This window comes from Macrobrachium rosenbergii, chromosome 50, assembly GCF_040412425.1.
Source record: "Macrobrachium rosenbergii isolate ZJJX-2024 chromosome 50, ASM4041242v1, whole genome shotgun sequence".
In the NCBI taxonomy this organism is placed as follows: domain Eukaryota; kingdom Metazoa; phylum Arthropoda; class Malacostraca; order Decapoda; family Palaemonidae; genus Macrobrachium; species Macrobrachium rosenbergii.
The window spans coordinates 21,680,471-21,702,653 of record NC_089790.1 but is presented as its reverse complement, the minus strand read 5'-3'; the positions used below and the strand labels follow the sequence as shown (position 1 = coordinate 21,702,653).

The 22,183-nt window shown below is 35.1% G+C and overlaps 1 protein-coding gene across 4 annotated transcripts in view; it reads right to left on the bottom strand.

The window, feature by feature from the left end:
• The window catches only part of LOC136832742 (unextended protein-like), a 231,350-nt gene that overhangs the window by 4,961 nt on the left and 204,206 nt on the right, over nucleotides 1-22,183 (bottom strand). Inside the window, exons 15-16 of one of the 4 annotated variants that reach the window (XR_010851300.1) lie at nucleotides 21,470-21,532; nucleotides 7,388-7,479 (exon numbers count right to left, since the gene is read on the bottom strand). Coding sequence is in view for 2 of the 4 variants with exons in the window: in XM_067094262.1 (XP_066950363.1) it covers nucleotides 7,468-7,479; nucleotides 21,470-21,532 (75 nt within the window). In the remaining 2 variants the exon portion in view is untranslated. Of the gene's footprint in view, nucleotides 1-7,061; nucleotides 7,128-7,387; nucleotides 7,480-21,469; nucleotides 21,533-22,183 lie in introns of all 4 variants that reach the window. The other 3 variants (XR_010851299.1, XM_067094262.1, XM_067094260.1) reach the window with 3 other exon arrangements.

The window sequence follows — 22,183 nt, the reverse complement described above, 5'->3', positions numbered from 1 at the left end:
CAGACCAGTATCACTATAAGGTGTCCTGAGAGCCCTCCTTTCCACAATTATGATTTAATTAGTATACGGGATTTGTTGGGGAACAAGTTTTAAAGACAAAACATTTTTCCATACCAACCCCTTCCTTATAATCTAAACCCCCACTTACGACCCTGCTTATCTGGTCGTTCTTGAAAACGACACAGCATGGTTACCATCTGCGATTAATACTAAATACCTGAGAATTAATGTTGGCATATGCCAATGCCTGCTGTCTTCTTTCTTAATTTCAGAGGGCTTCTAGCATCCAGACAATTCAAGGACCATGAATGTGGGCTAATTATAAATGGGTTTACTTGAAGAAATTAATTTTTACAAAAGGAACATATGTTAAAATTGATCAGTGCCTTAAAAATTCATTCAAAATGTGCATTTCAACCACTTTTTGCTCATTAAACTTTAATTCCATGAATGTTAAAGGTTTTCATGGTTAATGCATTAATAAAAGAGTCCCCCCAAATATTTGTTTCAGTCCCCAAAATTTCCAAACTTTCTTTTCATGTTACTTTTAGCCTCAAATATATACTGTACAGTATTTTATGATATATGAGACCCACTTCCCATTGAGTAACATAAAAGTTTCTAGCATAACTTAATACTTTTCATACTACTATACTGCACACTTATCTAATCAAATATCATTGTCATCACCAATGTTATTATTACAGTATTACTACTTGGGGTACTCTGTATAAAAATGAAGACATAAAATAATGGATAGGCTTATGGGTAGATCAATAATGGATAGGCTTATGGCTAGATCAGCTTTGCTCAGAGCATGTTGCCTTACCTCCTTCCGCCAACAAATCACCTACAAAAGATGTTGATTAATTTTTTTATTTAATTTTTTTTTTTAGAATTATACCCACTCCTCATTACTACCCAAATATTTTACATACTTTACTTAAAATGTTTGTCTGGAGTAAGAATGATGAGGTGAGAGATGTATTAAAGCCTGTCAGAAAATATATATAGGAAAATTGTCAAATGAAGGTTTTATACTGCAATAACTGGTTTGTCCTTAACTGTATACTAGTACATTTTATTTACACTTTTTGCACACAATAAGCTACCATTCATTGAATTAAATTTTCAATGAGCCTATGAATGTACTACGTTAAGTCAGAGTATGTCAGGAATTTTGCTATTAAGATGAGGGCACTCTTTTCGATACTCTTCCATGCATTCTGCTTGTAGCTGGATTGTTTACATTTACAGATTATGTATTCCTTTTTCTTATATACTTTAGAGTTAACATTAAGAAATGTACTCTATAGCATCTATATGTTACAATACGTATATTCATTATTAACTGTTATCTACACTATTCCAGTAAAAAATTAATAAATCCAATGAATAACAGAATTAATCCTGTTAAACATAACATCCATTATCAAATACAAACTGTATACTTTAACTTTAAATTCATTCATATAAAACAAGAAACTTTTAGTTTTTTCAGATGAATAGGCAAACATAAATAACTTTTCACATTAACAGGTATGTGAATCCAAAAAAAGTTTGTGAATACTAGAAAGGAACCCATATAACTAAGACAAATGGTGTGTTCATATACATTCAGTACAATTATGCTACAACACCATAGGTTAGCCAAAGAATACACTACCAATTTTCTCTAATTTTTCCCTGCTGAAACTGGAAGTGGGTCTCATATACCATCACATCAGTTAACATATAGTGATGTAAATTTAAGAAAAACTAATTTAACAGGGAACATATTTATGAAGAAACTGAGGACAATAACAAATGTGAGGCTTCTGGGGATTTGCAAGACTATCTATATTGACTTGAAATATTTCTGTTAACGTTACATTGTTAAAGCAACAATTAGATCTCAACATAAAACTGTAGCAAAACAATAAAACCTAACAAATAATTTCACCTATCCTGTATGCTATACTTTACATAATTATGTGTAGAGTCTTTAAAGAAATTCATGTCCTCAGGATACATATACTTAAAGCAGCACTGTAATGGTTTGAAAAATGCACAAAGTATATTACAAATGAGTCGCCAGTTGCATTATTTGCTATCAACAATAAACTATAACTACCTGCACACATTTCATCAAGCTAACATGCATCTTTCAAAACTGGAAAAAATAGACAGATAACATTTTTAAGTTCACGTACAGTACAGTACACAGATTTAGCTATGAATCAACAATAACACAAAAGAATTTTGCACACTTTACAAATAAGGAGAAACCTCCATAGAGTTAGAAGTGAAATAAATATTCAAATAATCAAACACATTCAAAATAAATATGTATCACCATCAAAAACGTAGCAAATGCACTACAATAATTAGCACATACTAGAAGAGAATAAAAGGAATGGTCTCATTATCCAACCACCAATGTCTCTGCAGAATAAAAGAGAGCATCCCATCACCCACAATCAATTTACCATTAGCAAAGCCATCAGATCCAAATCCATCACCTTCAAGTTATTTCCTTGAAACACTTTCCCATCCCTACCAACATGGCATTACTGCACCAAAGTTATGGGCCCAAAACATAAGGATAGGGACTGACACCAAAGACTGCAAGCCCAAAATACTGACCCATATGACCTAGCTTATCACCTCTCCTACTGTCACCTGACATGTAAGCATTTCCAACCCACACTGCCTTGGCTGCCAACTTTTGTTACCTATTCCTCCTTTCAGGCAACAAGCTTTGGCTGTAAATGTCATTGCACTTTCCTTACGCAAAAAGGAAGGATGTTGGTAATAAGGTCACTGTAATTTCCCCCACCATATTCTTGGAATGCAGCAATGTCACCTGTCTACTAGAAATTATGTTTTTATGGCAAATAATATTTTCTCTTAATGCTAACTTATGGCACATTTACTTTACCTATGACATTATGCTATTCTTGTCTAAAATTCTGCTTGGATTACTTTCCATTCTGCCTACAATCCATGGGAGGTATTTAATTCTTGTAGGTTAAGTCTATACTTTTATCCCCAAGATCACTATCATATTCTGTTGAATTTCCAACCATAGTAAACACTGCTTGTTTTCCAGGCATTTTCTGCTTTATAATGTTTTTTTATTAAGGCTAATTTTCATACTCATTTATTTGCAAAAACAATTGACAAATTTTGTTTCATAAATGCAAACCTATTTTATTCATGCTTTATTGCTCACTGTGTAACTGGCTAACCATGAGATAGAAACTTTCCCAATCATAGTATAGCATGTAAATGGCTCAGTAATAACCTCACCCCTATCATCAGAGACAAACCTCAATAACACTCCCACTTAAATATTAGAGCTTTGCCAAAAGTTCCTGGGAAGCAACGTTAAATACTTGCAGAAAAATGAAACTGAAAACCAATCAGCAATAATAAAACACATTAGAATCCTTCTTTACAGCCATAACCTCTCCTTTACAAGGTAATGATGGGAAACTTAGCCAGCCTTAAGGACTAAGCAGAACTACGTCCTAGGCCTTTGTGGCTAAACTATCATCCGACTCATCCTGAGCCAATTCTTACTAAATCTGTATTTCATTCTAAAAATTATACAAATCCTAGGCATCCTATACAACTGTGGAGGAAATGGGTTTATCCCATATGGATTTTCCGACCACTGGCAGATTTCATTATTTATTTATTCTTTTAACTAACAAAGCAGTTTTCCTACACACATAGACATTATATAATAATGCAGTCTTCTAAAGGCTAGATATAAATGCTAGGGCCAACAATAGCAGATTCAATTTTAATTCCTTCAGGTGTATTTACGGTTGTCAGAAAGTTGGTAATTTAGTTCCTATATAGGTAATGTACAGTGAATCTAGATGCTAATATGGAGCCCATATGCTTTACCAGAGACAATTAATTATCAGTGCTGTACTTTTAGACCTCATTATAAAGTTACATCCAAGACAACTTTAACAAGAGCCTAGACTTTTTCAAAGCAATTACAGTACTGTGATGCCTTCAAATCTTGTAACTTGATTTTGTTTCAATCCATTCATGGTCTTAGAATGTTGAGACATCAGTCCCCTTCAGAGAAAATAATAGGTCATCCTGCTGCACTAGGTATGCATAGGTTGGATACCTAAGTGTACACCAAGTTACAACTCACATCATTCCATGTGTCTTGCACAGAACTATCTATACTCTCAAACTTGAGGCTTAACCCTCCCTTTTCTGTATTAGTGCTTTCACTAATAATAAATAATGTTACAGAAAATAGTTTACAAAGTGTTTTTACATCTATCCTCCATCTATTTTTCTGTGACCAGTAGCAAGTGTGATGATGGTATCAGAGTTCATTGTAAGCATATGAATGAACGAATTTACCACAGGTCTTCTCAAAGAAACCCTGCAACAAACTCCATGTATATATGTGTTTGCTGTCCTGAGATACTGAACACTGACAAACATTTCCGATAATATACATAGCATAAATGTGCATAAAAGGCAATTAAATAAGGTTAGTTAAGCTTGAACACAAAATGATCCTAACACGGAAATAAGACGAATACTGTATATTCCTAACAGTGCCATTGAAAAATCCCTTTCTAAGGAGAATTTACTGTTAAATGGTACAGTGTTCAATACGAAATTCTATCTCTTGTCTAAAAAGCAGAACCATATTGAGTTATGTACAGTAATGTTCTTTTTTCATGTTGCTATCTTAAACAATTGGAAAAGTCACAGACTTCATTCAAAAGACAAACAGTGAAGAGGAAAAGTAAAAGGTATAAACAACAGCATTAGTAAAAACGATCCTTAGTTAAAGAATGACAAGTAATGATATGGTGAATGGAGGGGTCCCTAGTGGTGAAAATACTTAATATAAGAAAGTAATTTCCCTTTATCAAGAATGACTATCTCTTGGTTATCCAGTGGCAATGTGAGCAATACTGCATAAATAAGAAATAAATGATGTTTCTTCTCATGTACAAATACAAAATAATACATTCAATGTTCCATATGAGAAACCTCACTGAATTTTCTATGAGGTATTTGTGATAGCAACCTTCTTGTCATAATATCTAGCACATCCTTATTGGATAGGGGGATTGCGATAACCATTGTCCACAATATTCACCCAATAAGTTTTAACTAACTGTAACTGCTTCAACTACCACCTTTGGGGTTGCTGCATCTTCTCAAATGTCAGGCCAATTACATCTTACAGAGATGATGCTCTTCAGCATGAAATTTCTGTTCGGAGTTAAGCAGCATGAGAGAGCCTCAACTTTAACTGTTCTGTACGAATTTTGGAGGAAGGGAAACCTTTTTACTTACCGCAACTGTCCCCCTCCAGTGCCCTTACTCTTCTGCACACATGAGGCCTATTTGTCTTTTCATTAATGTGTTACATTATAGGGTTATGCATCCAGAAGCCAGTCTCTCTCTCTCTCATTAACCCAACTAAGTATCCCCTCCCTTCATTCAACCTCCAAATTAACAGTGATATTATTTGTGCCATTAATGTAGTCATCACATTTATCTTATAGGCAATTTTCATCTGCCTACTGCCATACAGTGACAAATTCAACCAATGTGCCTGTGCTCAGGTCATAAAATTCATAATTTACTCAATTTGTTGGAAGCAATAATAAACTGAGGTCAATGTAAATGAGCAACATAAAATTATTACTTCCAAAATGGGGGCACTCAGCATTTTATACAAGAGAGACCTCTGAATCTTTAAGAAAACTGACTTCAAAACATACTGTACATGATTTAAATTTTCATCTATGTTTCAAAGCATTTGCAATCTCAGCAAAAGTTAGAAATGAAGCTTTGCAATCAACTGTTGAATACATAGTGGAATTGTAACACTGTGCTACCTGTCACCAAGCAAACGATGCAAATAAAGCCATATGCACTGGGAAGACAAGAGAGAATGTGAGAAAAGAAAGAAATGCGGATTGCCAAATTTTACTTATAGATAATTAGAAAATTCCTTTTATTGTATATGTGTTAGAATTAAAAATAAAACAAGAATTACTTATGGTTATATGAAAGAGCATGTCCTTATCTCATGAAGTGAAATCTTAAAAATGTCTCACACATACGGCCAATGAGGATGCAAATCTAATTTAATAAGCAAATTCTAATTAGTACTTAACCCCTACTGAAAATAAATCTGAACATTAAACAGCCTGTGAGATAAGATACACAGAAAACAAGAGGATCTATTCTATTAATGCAATATGCATATTACTACTGAATTACCCATTTGTGACAGGGAAGTTACTCCCACAATAGAGAAATAACTCATATTTCACTATTGCGGGGGTAACTTCCCTACCACAAATGGATAATTCAGTAGTAATAAGCATATTGCATTAAAAGGATAACTCTTCAGTTGACTTGGACACATTCTTACAGAATAGAATATTACGCCTGTCATAAGCTGATGTTAGGGCAAGTTAAAACTGTATTAGTTAACAAAAACTAATCCTTCAGTTTCCCTAAAAAATTCATCTGGCTTTACCCTGGTTCAACAACTTGACCTATCCATGCAAAACTTGATAAATAGTCATCCCTTGCTATACTACCATGATGAAAGTTTGTAAATGGACAGGGAGGCATATTCATTATATCACCAAACAACTAAATAACTATCAATAAAATTAGGAAACCTAAAGAGTATAACTTTTCAGTCATAACTGACATTGAAAATTCCAACAATATACCTCCACGCAAAAATCCTAGCACTAAGTTCCTCACCAATACCTACCTGCCAGTCAAAATTAATCAAGGTGCAAATCTATGTCTCCCCATTTTGCAAGAAGTAAACTAGTTTCCCAAGAGGAATACTTTACATTACCAAATTGATATGCATTTTAAAGGAAAAATATCATGGCAATTCAAAACCAAATCTTTGCAACTCCAATCCAACATTCATCATCCCTAGCCCCTGCAAGAAATTACCCCAAACGAGCCTCTGCATACACATAAAGATTACCCAAGTTAGTAGGTTAAGTATCAGTCAGTAAATGAGAGCCAACATCTTCAAACTTTACCTAAGCACAATAACTCCAGCCTTCAAATGCCACATGAGGTGAATCTTGTTAGGGTTATTCCTGAATCTGTTGAAAAATTTTGTTTATGGTTATATTAAGGTTAAATGTAATACAATAAATGTCTAAAAACCAAATTAAGTGTCTGTAGTTTAGTTCTTGTTATTTATAAAAATAAAATGTTGATTCAAAGGTGTTGGAGCTGGTTGCTTTTGTAAAGTTTCAAGACTTTCAATGGACAGAACATAAAATGACACTAAGACAAAGCTACAAAAACTAGTACAGAATTTACAGGTACAACATAAATAGAAAATAAAAGGGTTCAACACCTTAAGAACCAACCACCATAATTTTCCAATACCTCAGGTTTATTATAACTTTAGGGAGGGGTCATCAAGCAGCTATCTAGCTACTGTAGCAACTGAAAAAACAAGATCAGTATCAAAACAATTATCAGATCTTTGGAGATTTTCTCCTGTCATGAGGGGTACATGATAAATAAAATAATGCAAGGATTTCTAGACACCACTCAACACCTACTTAATTTGCTTTGCAAAAGGTGTAAACTCTTATCCTAAACAGGTTTCTCTTATCTGGCACTTCCTAAAGACAAATTATGCAAGCCAGCAGAATCTTCATGAAATGAGATTAACCATCTACTACTGTCATTTAACCATAACATACATTGCTCAAATCAATTTTAAGAGCAAATTATGCGCACATTCAAAACCATGCCAAATATATCAGACCTATGCATGTCAAGAAATGTGATGAGATCCCTAAGTCTGCTCAGCATACGCATGTCTTTAGGAAAATCCCACTTCGAGATAACACCTTAAAAATACTAATATAAAACAGATTAAACCTTCCTGACATCTGAAGCCTATTAATGATTAATTATGAATTATATTAATATTGTTGCAAAGCACATTTTAAATATCATTAGTAATGTATATCAACATGCATGATATTAACATATTAACTGAGGTTAGCAACTTCCAAAAGAACTATGCTGTACATGATTTGAAATTTCATGCTAATACTTCTTAGTTCAAGCTAGCATTCTTGAAGTAATCTGTAACTGTATTCAACTTGTGAAGTCATGCTGATACAGTACAATACACTGACTGTAAATGCTGTACAGTATTTTACTGTACATATCTGTACTAATGTACAAAAATAAGGAACTTGAGTTAAAAACTTGCCAATTAAGAGACTGTATTTACATTAATCTGTAAACCAAAATCCAACTTCTTGCTTTGTGGACAAAAATACATGCATAAACATTAAAGCCTTATAAATAAATCAGTTCAACTAAAACCATGAACCTTCTGAGTGAGAAGTCTCATCGAAACCAGTCAATGTGGTTCCTAAATAAGTGTAGTGTGAAATGCTCCAAACATGAACACTCAACTAATACTGTACTGTTAAGCACCACCCTGAAGACACCCTTTTCTAAGACTTGCCTTGAAGTGAAATACAATACTTATAACACTAGAATTTTGTGGAAAAAAAATTGAGAATGTGTAAATAACAAAAAATACAATCATAAAATAATTTTTCTTTCCTGAAAAGTATATTAAGGTCATATCTACTAATCTTTGGAACATCAAATGCCTCTCCCTTTTAAGGAGTTTTGCAGTAACACTTTGCAGCATTCAATACAACAGTTGTCAAACAAAACAAAATAGCAATCAAAATGTTTAAACCCTCCAAAAATAAAAAACCCAGTTATTTTCTACAGTTTCTTTCCAGTACTGCCTTCATTAGTGAAATACTGTCCACCTTTCCCTTTTAAGATCTAAATTATTAGGGTTCCTATTAAACAAACAATGTTTAATAGTGAACTCATTACTTATAGTACTATCTACAATGCCATGAAAAGTTCCCAGGAAACCTTCTCTCTAGGACACAGAAGAGCACCAGTCTTTGCCAGGTGAGAAATCTGCATGTGTTGTAAGGCTGATAACTGGCAACTATTCAGTTTTGTCCAGGGTTCCATTAATTTTCATATTTTTTCCAGTTCTTCTCATCTTTTAATTTTTAAAAACATTTTGGTATTTTGACCTCCCTAGCACTCTCTCGAGTCTTTTGACAGTACTGCTTTCCTTTGGTGGTAGCCCCAGAAAACTGTAAGTACAATGAAAGAATTTCTCTCTGCGGATATTACTGCCACTTGTTTTCCTAGTAACAATTAGATGAGCTAAGAAATTGCTATTATAATGCACATTTTCTTGTGTTTCAATAAACAATAAAAATTTAGGCGGTGAGACTTTTTAAGTTTTAGGTTCTGTATGTACGATTCTATTCGCCGTACATATACAGTATGGAGTAAGTTATTTAGCAATGTAATCTAATTTCCTAAAACCAGTAGGATACACCAAAGGGTCTTGCATGACCCTTTGGTGTACCCTACTGGTTTTAGGAAATTAGATCACATTGCTAAATAACTTAATCCATACTGTATATGTACGGCGAATAGAACTGTACATATAGAACCTAAGACTTAAAAAGTCTCACCGCCTAAATTTTTATTATTTATTGAAACACAAGAAAATGCGCATTATAATAGAAATTTCTTAGTTCATATAATTTTTACTAGGAAAACAAGAGGCAGTAATATCCGCAGAGAGAAATTCTTTTATTGTACTTACAGTTTTCTGGGGCTACCACCAAAGGAAAGCAGTACTGTCAAAAGACTCGAGAGTGCTAAGGAGGTCAAAATACCAAAATGTTTTTAAAAATTAAAAGATGAGAACTGAAAAAAATATGAAAATTAATGGAATCCTGGACAAAACTTTGAATAGTTGCCAGTTGTTTTACAGCTGTTGCAGACACTGAACTTTATACAACCACGCTATACAGGCTTACACAAGGATTACAGCTCTAATGTCTTGCATCATTTGGTTTAATTTATTTCAGTTCAACAGCTTGAGGATTTGACAACTCTCATCCTTCCCATCTAAATAATAATCAAATAGATATTCTCCTTTCTAAAGTCTATAATCTACACACTCCATGACCCACTGTCCAGTTGTCAAAGGATTTAGACAAAGAACAAGCTGGGCTGTCAGCTGAGAACTGTCAGACCTATGGTAAATGGCACTGCTCACCTGTCAGAGTGACATTCTTCTTCTCTCATTGAAGGTTTGTCTCAGAACATTACATGGCAAATAAAAGAGTACTACCAGTAATGGATTTGTATAAAAAAGTAATTGTACTTTCAGTTTTTTTTATTTAGGTATTTCAATTTAGTATTGCAGGACAGATTCAAGTCTCACATTATTATTATTATTATTATTATTATTATTATTATTATTATTATTATTATTATTATTACTATTATTATTATTATTGAGTAATTTAAACCTGCCAGAATCATTTCAAGACTCCTGTGGTTGGCAAAAATGAATTTTTTTTATTATGTGAGAGAAGAAAACTGGAACATGACATCAAAGAAGGCGGACAGCTAGGCATGAAGAGACCAAAGGAAATGGAGGAACAGTTCAAGGCAGAATGTAATGCAGTTGGAGAGTGAAGGGGTGCTGCAAATTACCCCAAGTATTGCCTAATATACCTGGAATACTGAAGTACAATGTCACCTGTATAGAACCCACATATCCCTTCCCTATAACCTCATCTGGCTACTACCTATCAGCTCTTAAATGGCACCATTTTCAGTTTCAATAGCTTACTTCTTGGCCACTGTTCAACATAAATTTACATGATCACTCATAAACAAAAAGTCACACTGTATGTGAAAAAGCAATTATTACTTTTTAAAAGAAATGGTCGTAAATTTCTTATAGTTCTTGTACTTATTAGTCCACAGATTAATAAACATCAAGAGATAATGGGGGGCCTTTAGGACAACATACTGTACATCTTGACTTGCACAAAACTGGGTAGGCCTCAACTATGTCCTCTGTACAACATTCATCTTGTAAGGGAGCTGCCTGATCACTTGTAATTTCACCCTATAATTAATTAGACTCTACAATCTAACTTACAGACCTTGAAGGGGAATACTACCTACTGTTCTATACTTTCACTTACACTGGAAGCTACCTGACTATCTGATGAACACTAAAACCTAGAAACCAGCAAAATTTTCTGCAAAATAGCAACTAACTTCTAGAATAAACTGCAAACTCTTTCATCTTCTCTTTTCTAATTAGTTACAAGTTTCTCAATATCTGGCACTACTGTCCTGTCCATGGATACCTTTATAAATACTATAAATACAGTGCCTTCTTCCTCTACACATTCAAAAAGCCATCTGCCTTGCAAAGTATCTTTCTCCATGAGGGTCGGGCTCAGTAATAAATCAGAAACTAATTATGATTTAGCAGAACACTACAGATAATAACTTTGAATGGCTGACTTTCGATATACAGATATTGTATAGATGTAAAAAATGAATCTTCAAGGTACCATGATCTTGATCAATTTTCTTTCTTACAAAATATGGCTGTTATTCAAGCCTACTAGTGTACAGTTCTATTTCTTATGACTGGGCACATACAACTCCAGTCTTGACAACATGATAGTTATTCTCGAATGATTTCTGCCAATACGAAAACTTACAAATGATTGCAAGACTTTATAGAACTCTTTCAAGAATACACTAATATCATTCTTCCCTCTGGTGCTATACATATGGCAAGTAAAAGCTTACCTACAGAGCAACTATACTGAAAAGTGTAACTTAGACTTGAAATAACCATATTTGTGGTACAGAGGGTACTTGTGAAACACCAACACATACAAATGCAAAATTCATAAACAACCACATATGAAAAACAAAAATCAATTCACTCAAAATGAAAAAGTCGTGAAAAACATAATTCCACTAAAAGTGCTTATTTAATCATGTATTTATCTTTACTTTAGATACTGAAGTAACCATGAGATACCATTACTGATTTCATGTAAGGCCACATATAACCCAATGCATGATGAAAGACTAAACAAGGAAAATCAAACAGAGGGCAGGCTGAATATGGTCCGGAAATCAAATAAGACTGAAATTGCAAATGAAAGTGCGGCTATACACTAGTTCAGTGCAATCTATATAGATATATAGATGTGAATCATGCTATGACAATGAAATTATATCTAAAAGAATAAAGCTTGAAGAATAATGTTCTGAGTTAGATGGTAGGATACAGTGTGAAATGATGCTATACAGGAAATTACAAAAGTTATACTGTACTATATATATATATATATATATATATATATATATATATATATATATATATATATATATATATATATATATATATATATATATATATATATATATATATATATATATATATATATATATATATATATATATATATATATATATATATATATATATATATATATATATATATATATATATATATATATATATATATATATATATATATATATATATATATATATATATATATATATATGAGGTAATGATGAAGGATAAATGGAGATGATTTTGACATATCCTTCACACTGCCTTAAGGAGGTGAGTACATGATATGTGACAGCTGGGCTCCTGTGGGCACTTGAAAAGTTGTAAGACACAGACCTAATTGCTGGATGGGAACTACAAGATGGGAAGCTGGAGATGAGAGGAGAACTGAGGAAGGTAATGCCCAGGAAAGACCTTGGTGAAGGACTTTCACATAGGCCCTTTATGTTACAGCCCGTTGGATGCCATGATGATAATGACATAGCATGATAAAAATAGCTGCAATGATACCTCTTATTACAGAATGTCACTACCGGAGACTCATAAAATATAATTTAAAAAACACAACCACATTACTTATAATCAGCCCAATTTTTTGGTCATCAAAATCCCAGACACTTCATTCCCTACTTAAAGACATTACATTAGTTAGACAGTAACCCTATGCATGAACCAATGAATCCCTGGGTCTCTAGCAGCTAACTGACTCACTCTTTGTGTTATCTGATTATTTAAATACAAAATACTAGTGAAGTTGGAAGGTGAAAGCTCCATATAATCAGTAATGGTTTGTAAGAAAATATGTTTATATCTGGTTCACCATGAATATGTTACTTATACTGTAAATAGCCTGAGTTGTAACTTATGTAATGGGGATTGTGCTGTTGTACTGTCTGAAAGCAGCTGGGGTTGAGATAAGCAATTAAATCCAAGGCTCTAAAAGTGAAAGTGTAGCAATCATGAGGTGGAAACTCCAATGTGTGAAGTAAATCTAGTGGTTTGTAATTTGTATACTGTTAACATAAAGCACTCCAGTGACTGACACAGCAGAGGACATTACTTACCCATTATTTAAGATATAGAGGAAAATAATCCAAATAAGTCTATGCCTTGGATACCATGTTGGATAATGAGGAAGACTAAAGTGATGATGATGAATCTTCAGAATCAAAATTCTATATTGAAGCTGTGTTCACTTATCCCACCGGTACTACTGGGTCTAATGAGAATGCGTGTAACCCCCTGTGTGTCACACTCCTAAGACAGAAATTCATAAAAGTTAAATGACACCTCCACATACTTACCATTACCACTGACTTTACATTAAGATTTCTCTAAAAAAAAAAGTACGGAAGCAGAGAATTCTGGTCTTAAGGCCAAGCATTTCACCTTGTGCTATTTTGTCATCCATTACATTAGCCTAAGACTTTAAGGTATATTGTCTAAGCCAAAGTGAAATGGTATTTCTTGTCACTTGCTTCCTGTAAAGTCCAACGGAAAGGAACAGCCTGGCTGGCCCCTCTGGAATCCTTTGTCCTTTTACAATAAAGACAGTTGCTGTGACAGGGAAAAAATGGCGGTTCTCCTTGTTTTTAGCATGGGTTGAGAAAGATGGAATGATAAAATGCACAGTGGTTTGGCTCTGGCTACCTGGTGCTTATGCCTTTGCTGCATAGCCAGCTGCAAACGACCAACCTACTGACATACTATCCTTGGTATGAGTGACATCAGTCAATAAAACATACAGTTCACTGACTCATCCTGAGACTTAGAATAGACGGCAGAAAAACGGGTTTCGGGGTAAGATCATTCAGAATAAGATCATTTACAAAGGCTTCATCTAAAGGTTTGGAGGATAATTAACTGAAGGTCTTATCTAGGGGTTTTGTCATTTTATAAGGAAACACCATCTAGGTATATTGACATGACCTTTCAAGTTCCACTGAAGATATTACACTGAGTCCATGATGCTTAAAACTTCAGAAGGGGCAGATTTATATTCTTTCCTTGCCTTTGAGGCATTAAAGTAGTAAAAAATCAGCTAAGATGGAAACAGAGGTACTGACTAAATCAATACCATTTTCAGAGCAGCAACTGCAGAAGAGGTTATGCTAGGTACAGGTTGAGGACTGAAATTCTCCAAGGCTTAAACATACCTCTGGATGCATCTTGTAAAAAGTCATTATCCCTGTTGCAATGACTAAAGTTATAACATCTCCAAGTTTCCATGGAATTGGTGAAAGTGGGGTTGACAAAACAGCTAGTCTCGCCTGGGTAGTCATCATACAAAAATCTACTATCAGCAATACGAGGTCAGCAACCCTTTTTGCTATAGACAAAGCAATGCCTTTAGTCATTAACAGAGCCAAATGGAGGAAGCGTGTACCTTCCAAGCTGTCGTTGCTTGCTCATCAGAGGCATTCATTTTCCCGGTGGCTGATTTTAGAAGAGCAGAGAAATAGTTGGGATCTTGTGACTGAACCTGCTCATGAATAAATCCACCAAGAGGTGTCCTACAGTTGCCACACTGCCTTGTGTACATCTGGATGTTACGAACATTATGAGGGGGACACTCAATTCCTTCCGTTGAGTCTGCTTCCAAATACAGAGTGGCTCCTGGAACCTACCTAGGGATGATTACCAATTTGTTGGCTCTTCCAAATGAAAACTGTGACTGCCAGGTGACACAATTTGCAATATCATGTACCTTCATTCCTTAGTTAAGCCACTGTGGCTGTACTGTCGGTCAATTCCTACAGCCTTGCCTCTTCCAAAGAGAGCCAAGGCATGTAAAGACGGTGGCTTGAAAGTTGAGGACGTGAGCCCCACACCTCTGATTTGATGCACCGGTGAAAAGGACATTACCTGGAGAAGCAGAGACCAGTGGGACTTCTACTCTGAAGTTCTGAGAATTTTGCCACCAATGAAAATTTCACATGCCATCTTAGAAGGGAAGTGAATAGCTGTCAGGTGCACTGCTGCTGCCCAGGGTTTGTTGAGATGTGGTAATCTCTGATAGGTAGTTTAATCTCTTTGGAGAAGTCAGATTGAATTCATTATTTGTAAAGAATGAATCCAAACTGACTTATCCAAGGAGATAAAATTATCTATCAGAGATTACCACATCTTGGCAGAGGGTATCTGGTCTCCGTAGAAATCACTGCAGGAATGAAATATCTGGATCTTATCTTTTGTTGGACAACTAGGGAATCTACTATGTCCTTCACCAAAGAAGTTGCCTGACATCTCCCACAGTTAATCTGCAGACCTAAGGCCTGGCATAACCATAGAAGCTGATGAAGGTATGACCAAGCTAGTTGTCCAAGTAAGTGTAGAATCTCATTCCATTCCTGCATCTCCCTTTTACCAGTGAGACAATCCTGTTGCAGACTTGGGAGGCAGCCTAAAAGAGTACTCTGAATGGATAAATCTTGCCTCATCAGACAAAGCAAAGGAATTTCCAGGAAGTCTGACATTCTTGAATTACAAGCAGGTACCCTTCAGGTCTATGGATGCTAGAAGGTCATTTCTCTGAATAAAGGGTAGAATAGAACCTGTTGCCTCTCTCCCTTGGAAAACCACCGAATGTTGGCTGTACATCTCCTCAATCACCTGCTTCACTTATATCTACCTAAACTGGCTGCCAACAGTATCTTACTGAATCATGGCTGTAAGATACTAAGTTGAAAGGTTGTGAAAAAAGTGAGTCTTGTCTCCAACCCCTGTTACTGGAAGAATAACCCTCTCTGATCATTTGCAAAATCCAAGTTTTGGCTAATATCTACTGTACAAACCTCAAAACTTTCTGGAGATAACAATTTCCCAACAGATGATGTTGGATCAAATGCCTCTCCCAGCCAAAATGGGTGACTGCTTGTCTTGTTGCTAAAAATGATCTTAAAGGGGTGGAGGTATAAGACCTGGTTTGAGTACCTGGATATGGAGAGGGTTGTTTAAGCTGTATGATGATAATCCTTCCTACTTCTAGTATTGGGAGCTGTGGGCAAGTAGAGGACTCCTAAGGTTCCTTATTGCAGCTCAATGTGCTGTACCATCTCTCAATATAGCTTCACTGCCTGAGGGTGGGTGTCATGTTTGATGGAACATCCAAGCATACTGCAAAACTTCTGCAGTCTTGAATTTGGGAGCAAAAAGATTTGGAAAAAAAACATGGGCTTATCACTGCTCTTACAAGACCTCTTTCTTGCTGTTCATTCCATGTTAACAATCACATCAACATAAGTGTAACCCTGGAAAGGCAGAGGGAAAAGTGATCTTCAGCCTTCATTTTTTCCTCTAGTTCTGCTACTGAAATCATATTGTTTGGTTTCTACTGCCTCTCAAAAGTGATCATCCCACATCCTCCAGGGCCTCACTGAAGGAAGCTTCACCTCGCTGTGCCAAGGGTGTCTCTCAAATGCTGTTATTACTGATGTTGAAAAGATGAATTTTGTCCAAATCTTTCAAAGACCAAACTCTCTAAGCTGACAAATCTAGGTCTTTGGATGAAGTGCATCTGTTGAGGACCATCTGCATACGGGTTACTGATGCTTTTATAATTCCAGGTAAGGGAAACCAAAACCTCTTGGGCCTCTTCGGGTTTCCAAGGTGTAGTCAGAAGCTTTATTTACATAAGTAAGCTAAGGAGACATGCTTTGTGCACAACTCTTCTTAGACAAAGCTTGTGCCCTGTCCAACAATACATAGCAAGTCCAAGGGTTTGCTGCTTGTCTAGGAGTCCTCAGGTCACCCTTTGTCAACTGGCTCTAGTCACTAGAACAGCTACGATCATGTAGCTCCAAACACTGGCACAGGTCTTATCCTGGTGAAGCTCAAGGGTCAAACCACTTTCCTCGAAAAAGTTGTTTAAAGGTACGTCCTATTGTACAGCTTTGTCATAACTGTGATTTAAAACATGGGTTCTCTCTGTGCCACATATGTGGTTGATACAGTGCATCTTGTGCTTGCTAGCATGGCAGTCATCCTAGCAGAGAAACAAGTGAAGCAAAGGTCCTCCAAGATACCACAAGGCAAATCTGAAAAAGGCTATAAAGCCCAGCTTGTACTTTGATCTGGAGAGGTCCATCTGGTTAACATCTCCATTTTATACTGCAGGATGCTCATCCTGTTTAGGTCAAGAGGGATGAAAAAGTTGGAGCAAAGTGTCAGCTATTAAGTGTTAATGAGGCACTTAGTAACAATGGGCGCATATGGGAAACTGCTCAATTGCTACTAGCACCAAAGGTTCTGCTGAAAACCACAAGATCATAGCTGTAAACAAGAAAAAATCCTTTGTGGCACTCTCAGAATGTCTCATGTAACTTCTGATAAGGTAAAAGCTCCATTGGATGGATAATCATAGTTGGCTGGTAGGACAAATGAGCTCAAGAGAACAAACCTGGTCCCAATATGATATGATGTTACAAGGAAGCATAACACAGAGAACACAGGGTCAAAAGACATGCACTGGTACGATTAAGTACTGCAGAATATAACAAGAAAGATGAAGCAAAGCTACAAGTACAATACCTGTCAAATTATACCTGTACAAATTACGAAGTACAAATACAAATACATATACAGTAGGTACAATGCTTAAGCAGAAAGTAAAAAGCAATATACGAACAAGACTGGAGCTATGTAAATTGAAAGGCAAAATGCTAAAATAAATCAAAACGCCAAGAGTATGAAGAGTCACATATGCAACGCAGGAAAGATAACTACAACTACATAAGGAAAAGCATAATGATAATAACAACAAATGAAACAGGCTCATTAACACCCAAGCAGAAGCAAGCAAAGTTAGGACTACACAGAAATACACTAGTACAAAAATATGCAAAACCTAAAGTTAGCAAGAAACTGAACAGATACTAACTTCAGTCAGTGAACTAACTACTGTAGTCTATTCTTCATGACTAATTACCTTTTACAGACACAAAAGTAAGAAAAAAAAATTTAAACTACAAAACTGAGAAAAAGGAAAACCTACAACTAGCTGAGCACAAGCAGCATTCTCTATTATTAAATCAGAAAAATTACTTACAATAATGATCCTTTTCTTACTAAGATCCATTGGTCAGGAACACCTTATTACTGGCAAAGATATATGCTTCACTTTCTACTAATGTATCCAGCTATAATTTCCTGAGCCTTTTCAGAGCCATTCTAGTGGCTTTTCCTACAACCAAAGCTGCACCAACATCACCATCAAAGTCATCAAATGTTTTAAAGGAAGATTATTGACTGTCTAACCAGACCACACTCAAGAGGGACTTAAAAAATCAATGTGACAGATCCCATTATGAGTAACAACCAATAACACAGCTGATGAATATGTAAGTCTCCAGGGCTGACATAAGACATTCTTTAAATACCAAAAATGTCATCATTCTCTGGACTGATGGTTCATCCATATTTAGTTCCTTAGAAACAAGAAAGACGGTCCTGAGGATCCACCATTACAGTACATTACCTTTATATCTGTACTTAAGAGCTTCCAGAAGTCATTGCCACCTCAAGTTTACTCGAGAGACTTCAACAGAAGTTCTACTTCTGAAAAAAGTTGATCTGATCCAGTCTTGAATAGCAACTGCAGATGATAGCATTCAGGGTCATGGTTATTTCACTACAGCCTTCAGGATCAGAGCCTCTCAAATGACCAGAATCACTAAAGGAGCTGCTCCAGTGACCTTAGCAGCAATCAACTTCAATCTGGGCTACTCCAGTAAAGGAGTTGTTTCCAGTAACTATCATCCAGAACAGCTGCTGCAGTTATAAATGCAATCAATCTGCTTCATTTTCTAAACAAGTGCTCTGAAGGCCAAATCCAGAAGAGATCACAAGAAGCAAATTCTTTGATGCTTGAATAAGCATAGCTGATAATTTTTCCCTGGGTCTGAGGCCAAGATGTAAAGATTTTGAAAGATTTCTAAGATTCATTCTAGTTAGATCAAGCTCACAGAGGACATGAGCAGGAGGTCTCCGTACCTACCAAAACCAAATCAGGTATTCCCTCTGGCAGCTCTATCCATCCCACCAAATGTTAGACTCAAGCAGTACAAGTGCTGTATTTGGTTTTTGTGAAACAAATGTAATCTTTTAAAAACAATCAGTTTCTTTAAACAAACTCACTACTTATCACTATGGTGCCCTCCTCCTAACTGTACTTTTCTAACAGTCATTGACTATTACCACCACATGTAACAAGCTGTGTGCCTACTGCTAGCCTGCGATCCCTGGCTGCACACATGTGGTAATACTAGCAGACACCTCCTTTGCTCTCTTTTTCAGGGGATTGCACTTTCTTGAACATAGAATGTAAGCAGTAAGTCTGAATGAAGAAATGAATTTTGTTTTAAAAAATTACTTTCACTACCTAATACATGGTATGTATGGAACTTAATGAAATAATAAAACTAAAGAAAAAATATAAAATAAATAAAACCTACTAAACTTATGATATAAAACATAGCCTTTTTAAAATAAACTGTTGAAACGCAAGGGATAGCAGAATCAGTTTTTATTAGAGTTGAAAAACCATTTCAAATCGAGACATTACTTCACTTCTGTTGAGCATATTTTGATATTTTCATCAAATTTTTTCTGTTTTAACCTTTTTCATCAACGTAAACATTTTGTTACTTGTTTTTGTTGATTCTTAAATGTTTTAGCCTCTTAAATACTATTATTGTATATTATGTCTTTCTACGATTCAGCCAATAATTTTACAGCTTTTTCTTACAACAATTTAAGAAAGACTCAAGAGAGTCAAAATGTTACTGGAATAGAAATAAAAGCTACGGATCCCATATGTTTAAAGTTAACCAGTTCAGATTTGAATGTGGAACTTCTTTATGTTATATTTAACTGCTGCACAGGCTAAATATAATTATTTACGATCATTGTACCTTTGCATATTTAAACCATTAATCCCACTTTCTCTACATTATCAATATTATACTCCAGTATTTTCATGTTTTCTTTACCCCCATGTACTGTATATAATGCAGTCCTACAAATGTGGAGTGAATAATATATAAACATAAAAAATGTATAAAAGCAGGGCAAGAATAAGTATGCTTATAAAAGACATAAAAGGTGGACTTGCTTTATAAATTATGGTAAGGAATATAAGCTAAGACAATGTCTTTTCAACATTGTAATGTCATTAAGCTACCATACAGTGTGAACTTACCATCAGGTCAACTGTAGCACAGTGTTTTCACACTGTGATAATCTGTACTTGGCATAAGTCTTTCATTTCACCACAGGGCAAGGATAACAGCACCATCAACAGTGCTCTAAATTCTATCACTACTTAGCATAATAATTATTGTCCACCACAAGTCTAAAAAGCCTGTATTTTAATCCACTTGTCCTAAGTCCCTTAATATATCAAAGGTCATTAAGAAATTTTTTAAATATCTGGAGCAGACTAGAAGAAATTAAACAACAAAGAGATAACTCCCATTGAACTGTTAGTATAATGTAACCGTCTGAAAAACAGTAGTCTGGTTGTCAGCCAGATGTGAGGCATTTACTGTATTTCAAATACCAGTCAGGTAAACAATGGTAAATTACTTTTGACTCAAATGCTTATGCCATTAATATATTACTTAACATTTTTAACTGTTCTCATACAGCTGGTAATAAACTTTCAAGAAAGTATGCAAGTCACATTATTAAACTGCAAGCCTTATAAATAAGCAGGCTCAAAAGCATAAATTATAAATAATGTATATTACTCCAAAAAATTATGTGTAAAGATAGCAAATAGAGAGACTAAAGCAAAAAAATATACTTCTCAGAAGGAAAATGTATCCTTAAAAGGTGATACTTCAGTTAAATGAACTAGATAGCAAAAAGGTGCCCAAGAACAATGTAGTAAAAGACTTCTCTAATGATTTGGTACTCAGGTTATCAAGTGAGTTAGTAATACAATGTATATACATAGTAGACTGTTAATAATTAATTACTTTTATTTACAAGCAACCAATAGCAAACAAAAGCTCAACTTCGTATAAAAGCCTCAACATGAATAACATTAACTCTCCAAAGTTTGATTTTACAGCAACTTTAAGCAAGAAGTAATGGAACAATATCTGAGCATGCCTTCCAACAAAGAATGCTTAATCAACTTCCCCAAGGCAAGTTTAGATGAATCTCTTACCTTCGATGTTGGTGTTGTGGTATCCCAATTAGGAGAAACCGGATCTTCATCTTCGTTCAACATCTGAGGAGAGTTCAAATGTCAATGGCTTTGTAAAATCATTGTCAACAGGGAATAATGAAAATTACTGATGTTCTAGTGTAGTTTAATTTAATTATCATGTCAAGTTAATTCTAGAATCTTACAGGTCTGTCCTTTAAGATTGTTCAGAAATGAAAGGTTTAAACTAGATGAAGAAAGTATAACTGAATGGCTAGGTAAGAAGAAACCAACAGGAACAGATGAAATGGCAGAAAGGAATGTAGCTGGGAGCTAAAGGTACAACACAAAACTACTTTGATACAGTCTACAGTGAACTTTGTACCTCCCTAATTGAGTGTAGTATTACAAAAATACCTTTTGACAGGTTATAAACAGAGTAACATACTCATCACAATTTTATAACTAAATGACTTTGTATTACTCTAAGCTTCGTCTGCTTAACAAAATTCATCTCCCGCTTTCTTCTTTTATCTTCTTCCATACCCTAAACTGTTCTGTTGGTCGTTACTTTCATAGCTCTGATCTATGTATAGCTCTCTCTACATTAACTATTAACAGATGTATATGCTATAATTACATGATAAACCTCAGAGTTAAAAATCTAAAAAAAAATCAAATGAAATTTTTTGTATTTCCTTTGGAGGTGCCACTTACAGGGAGCCTTGCCTTGCA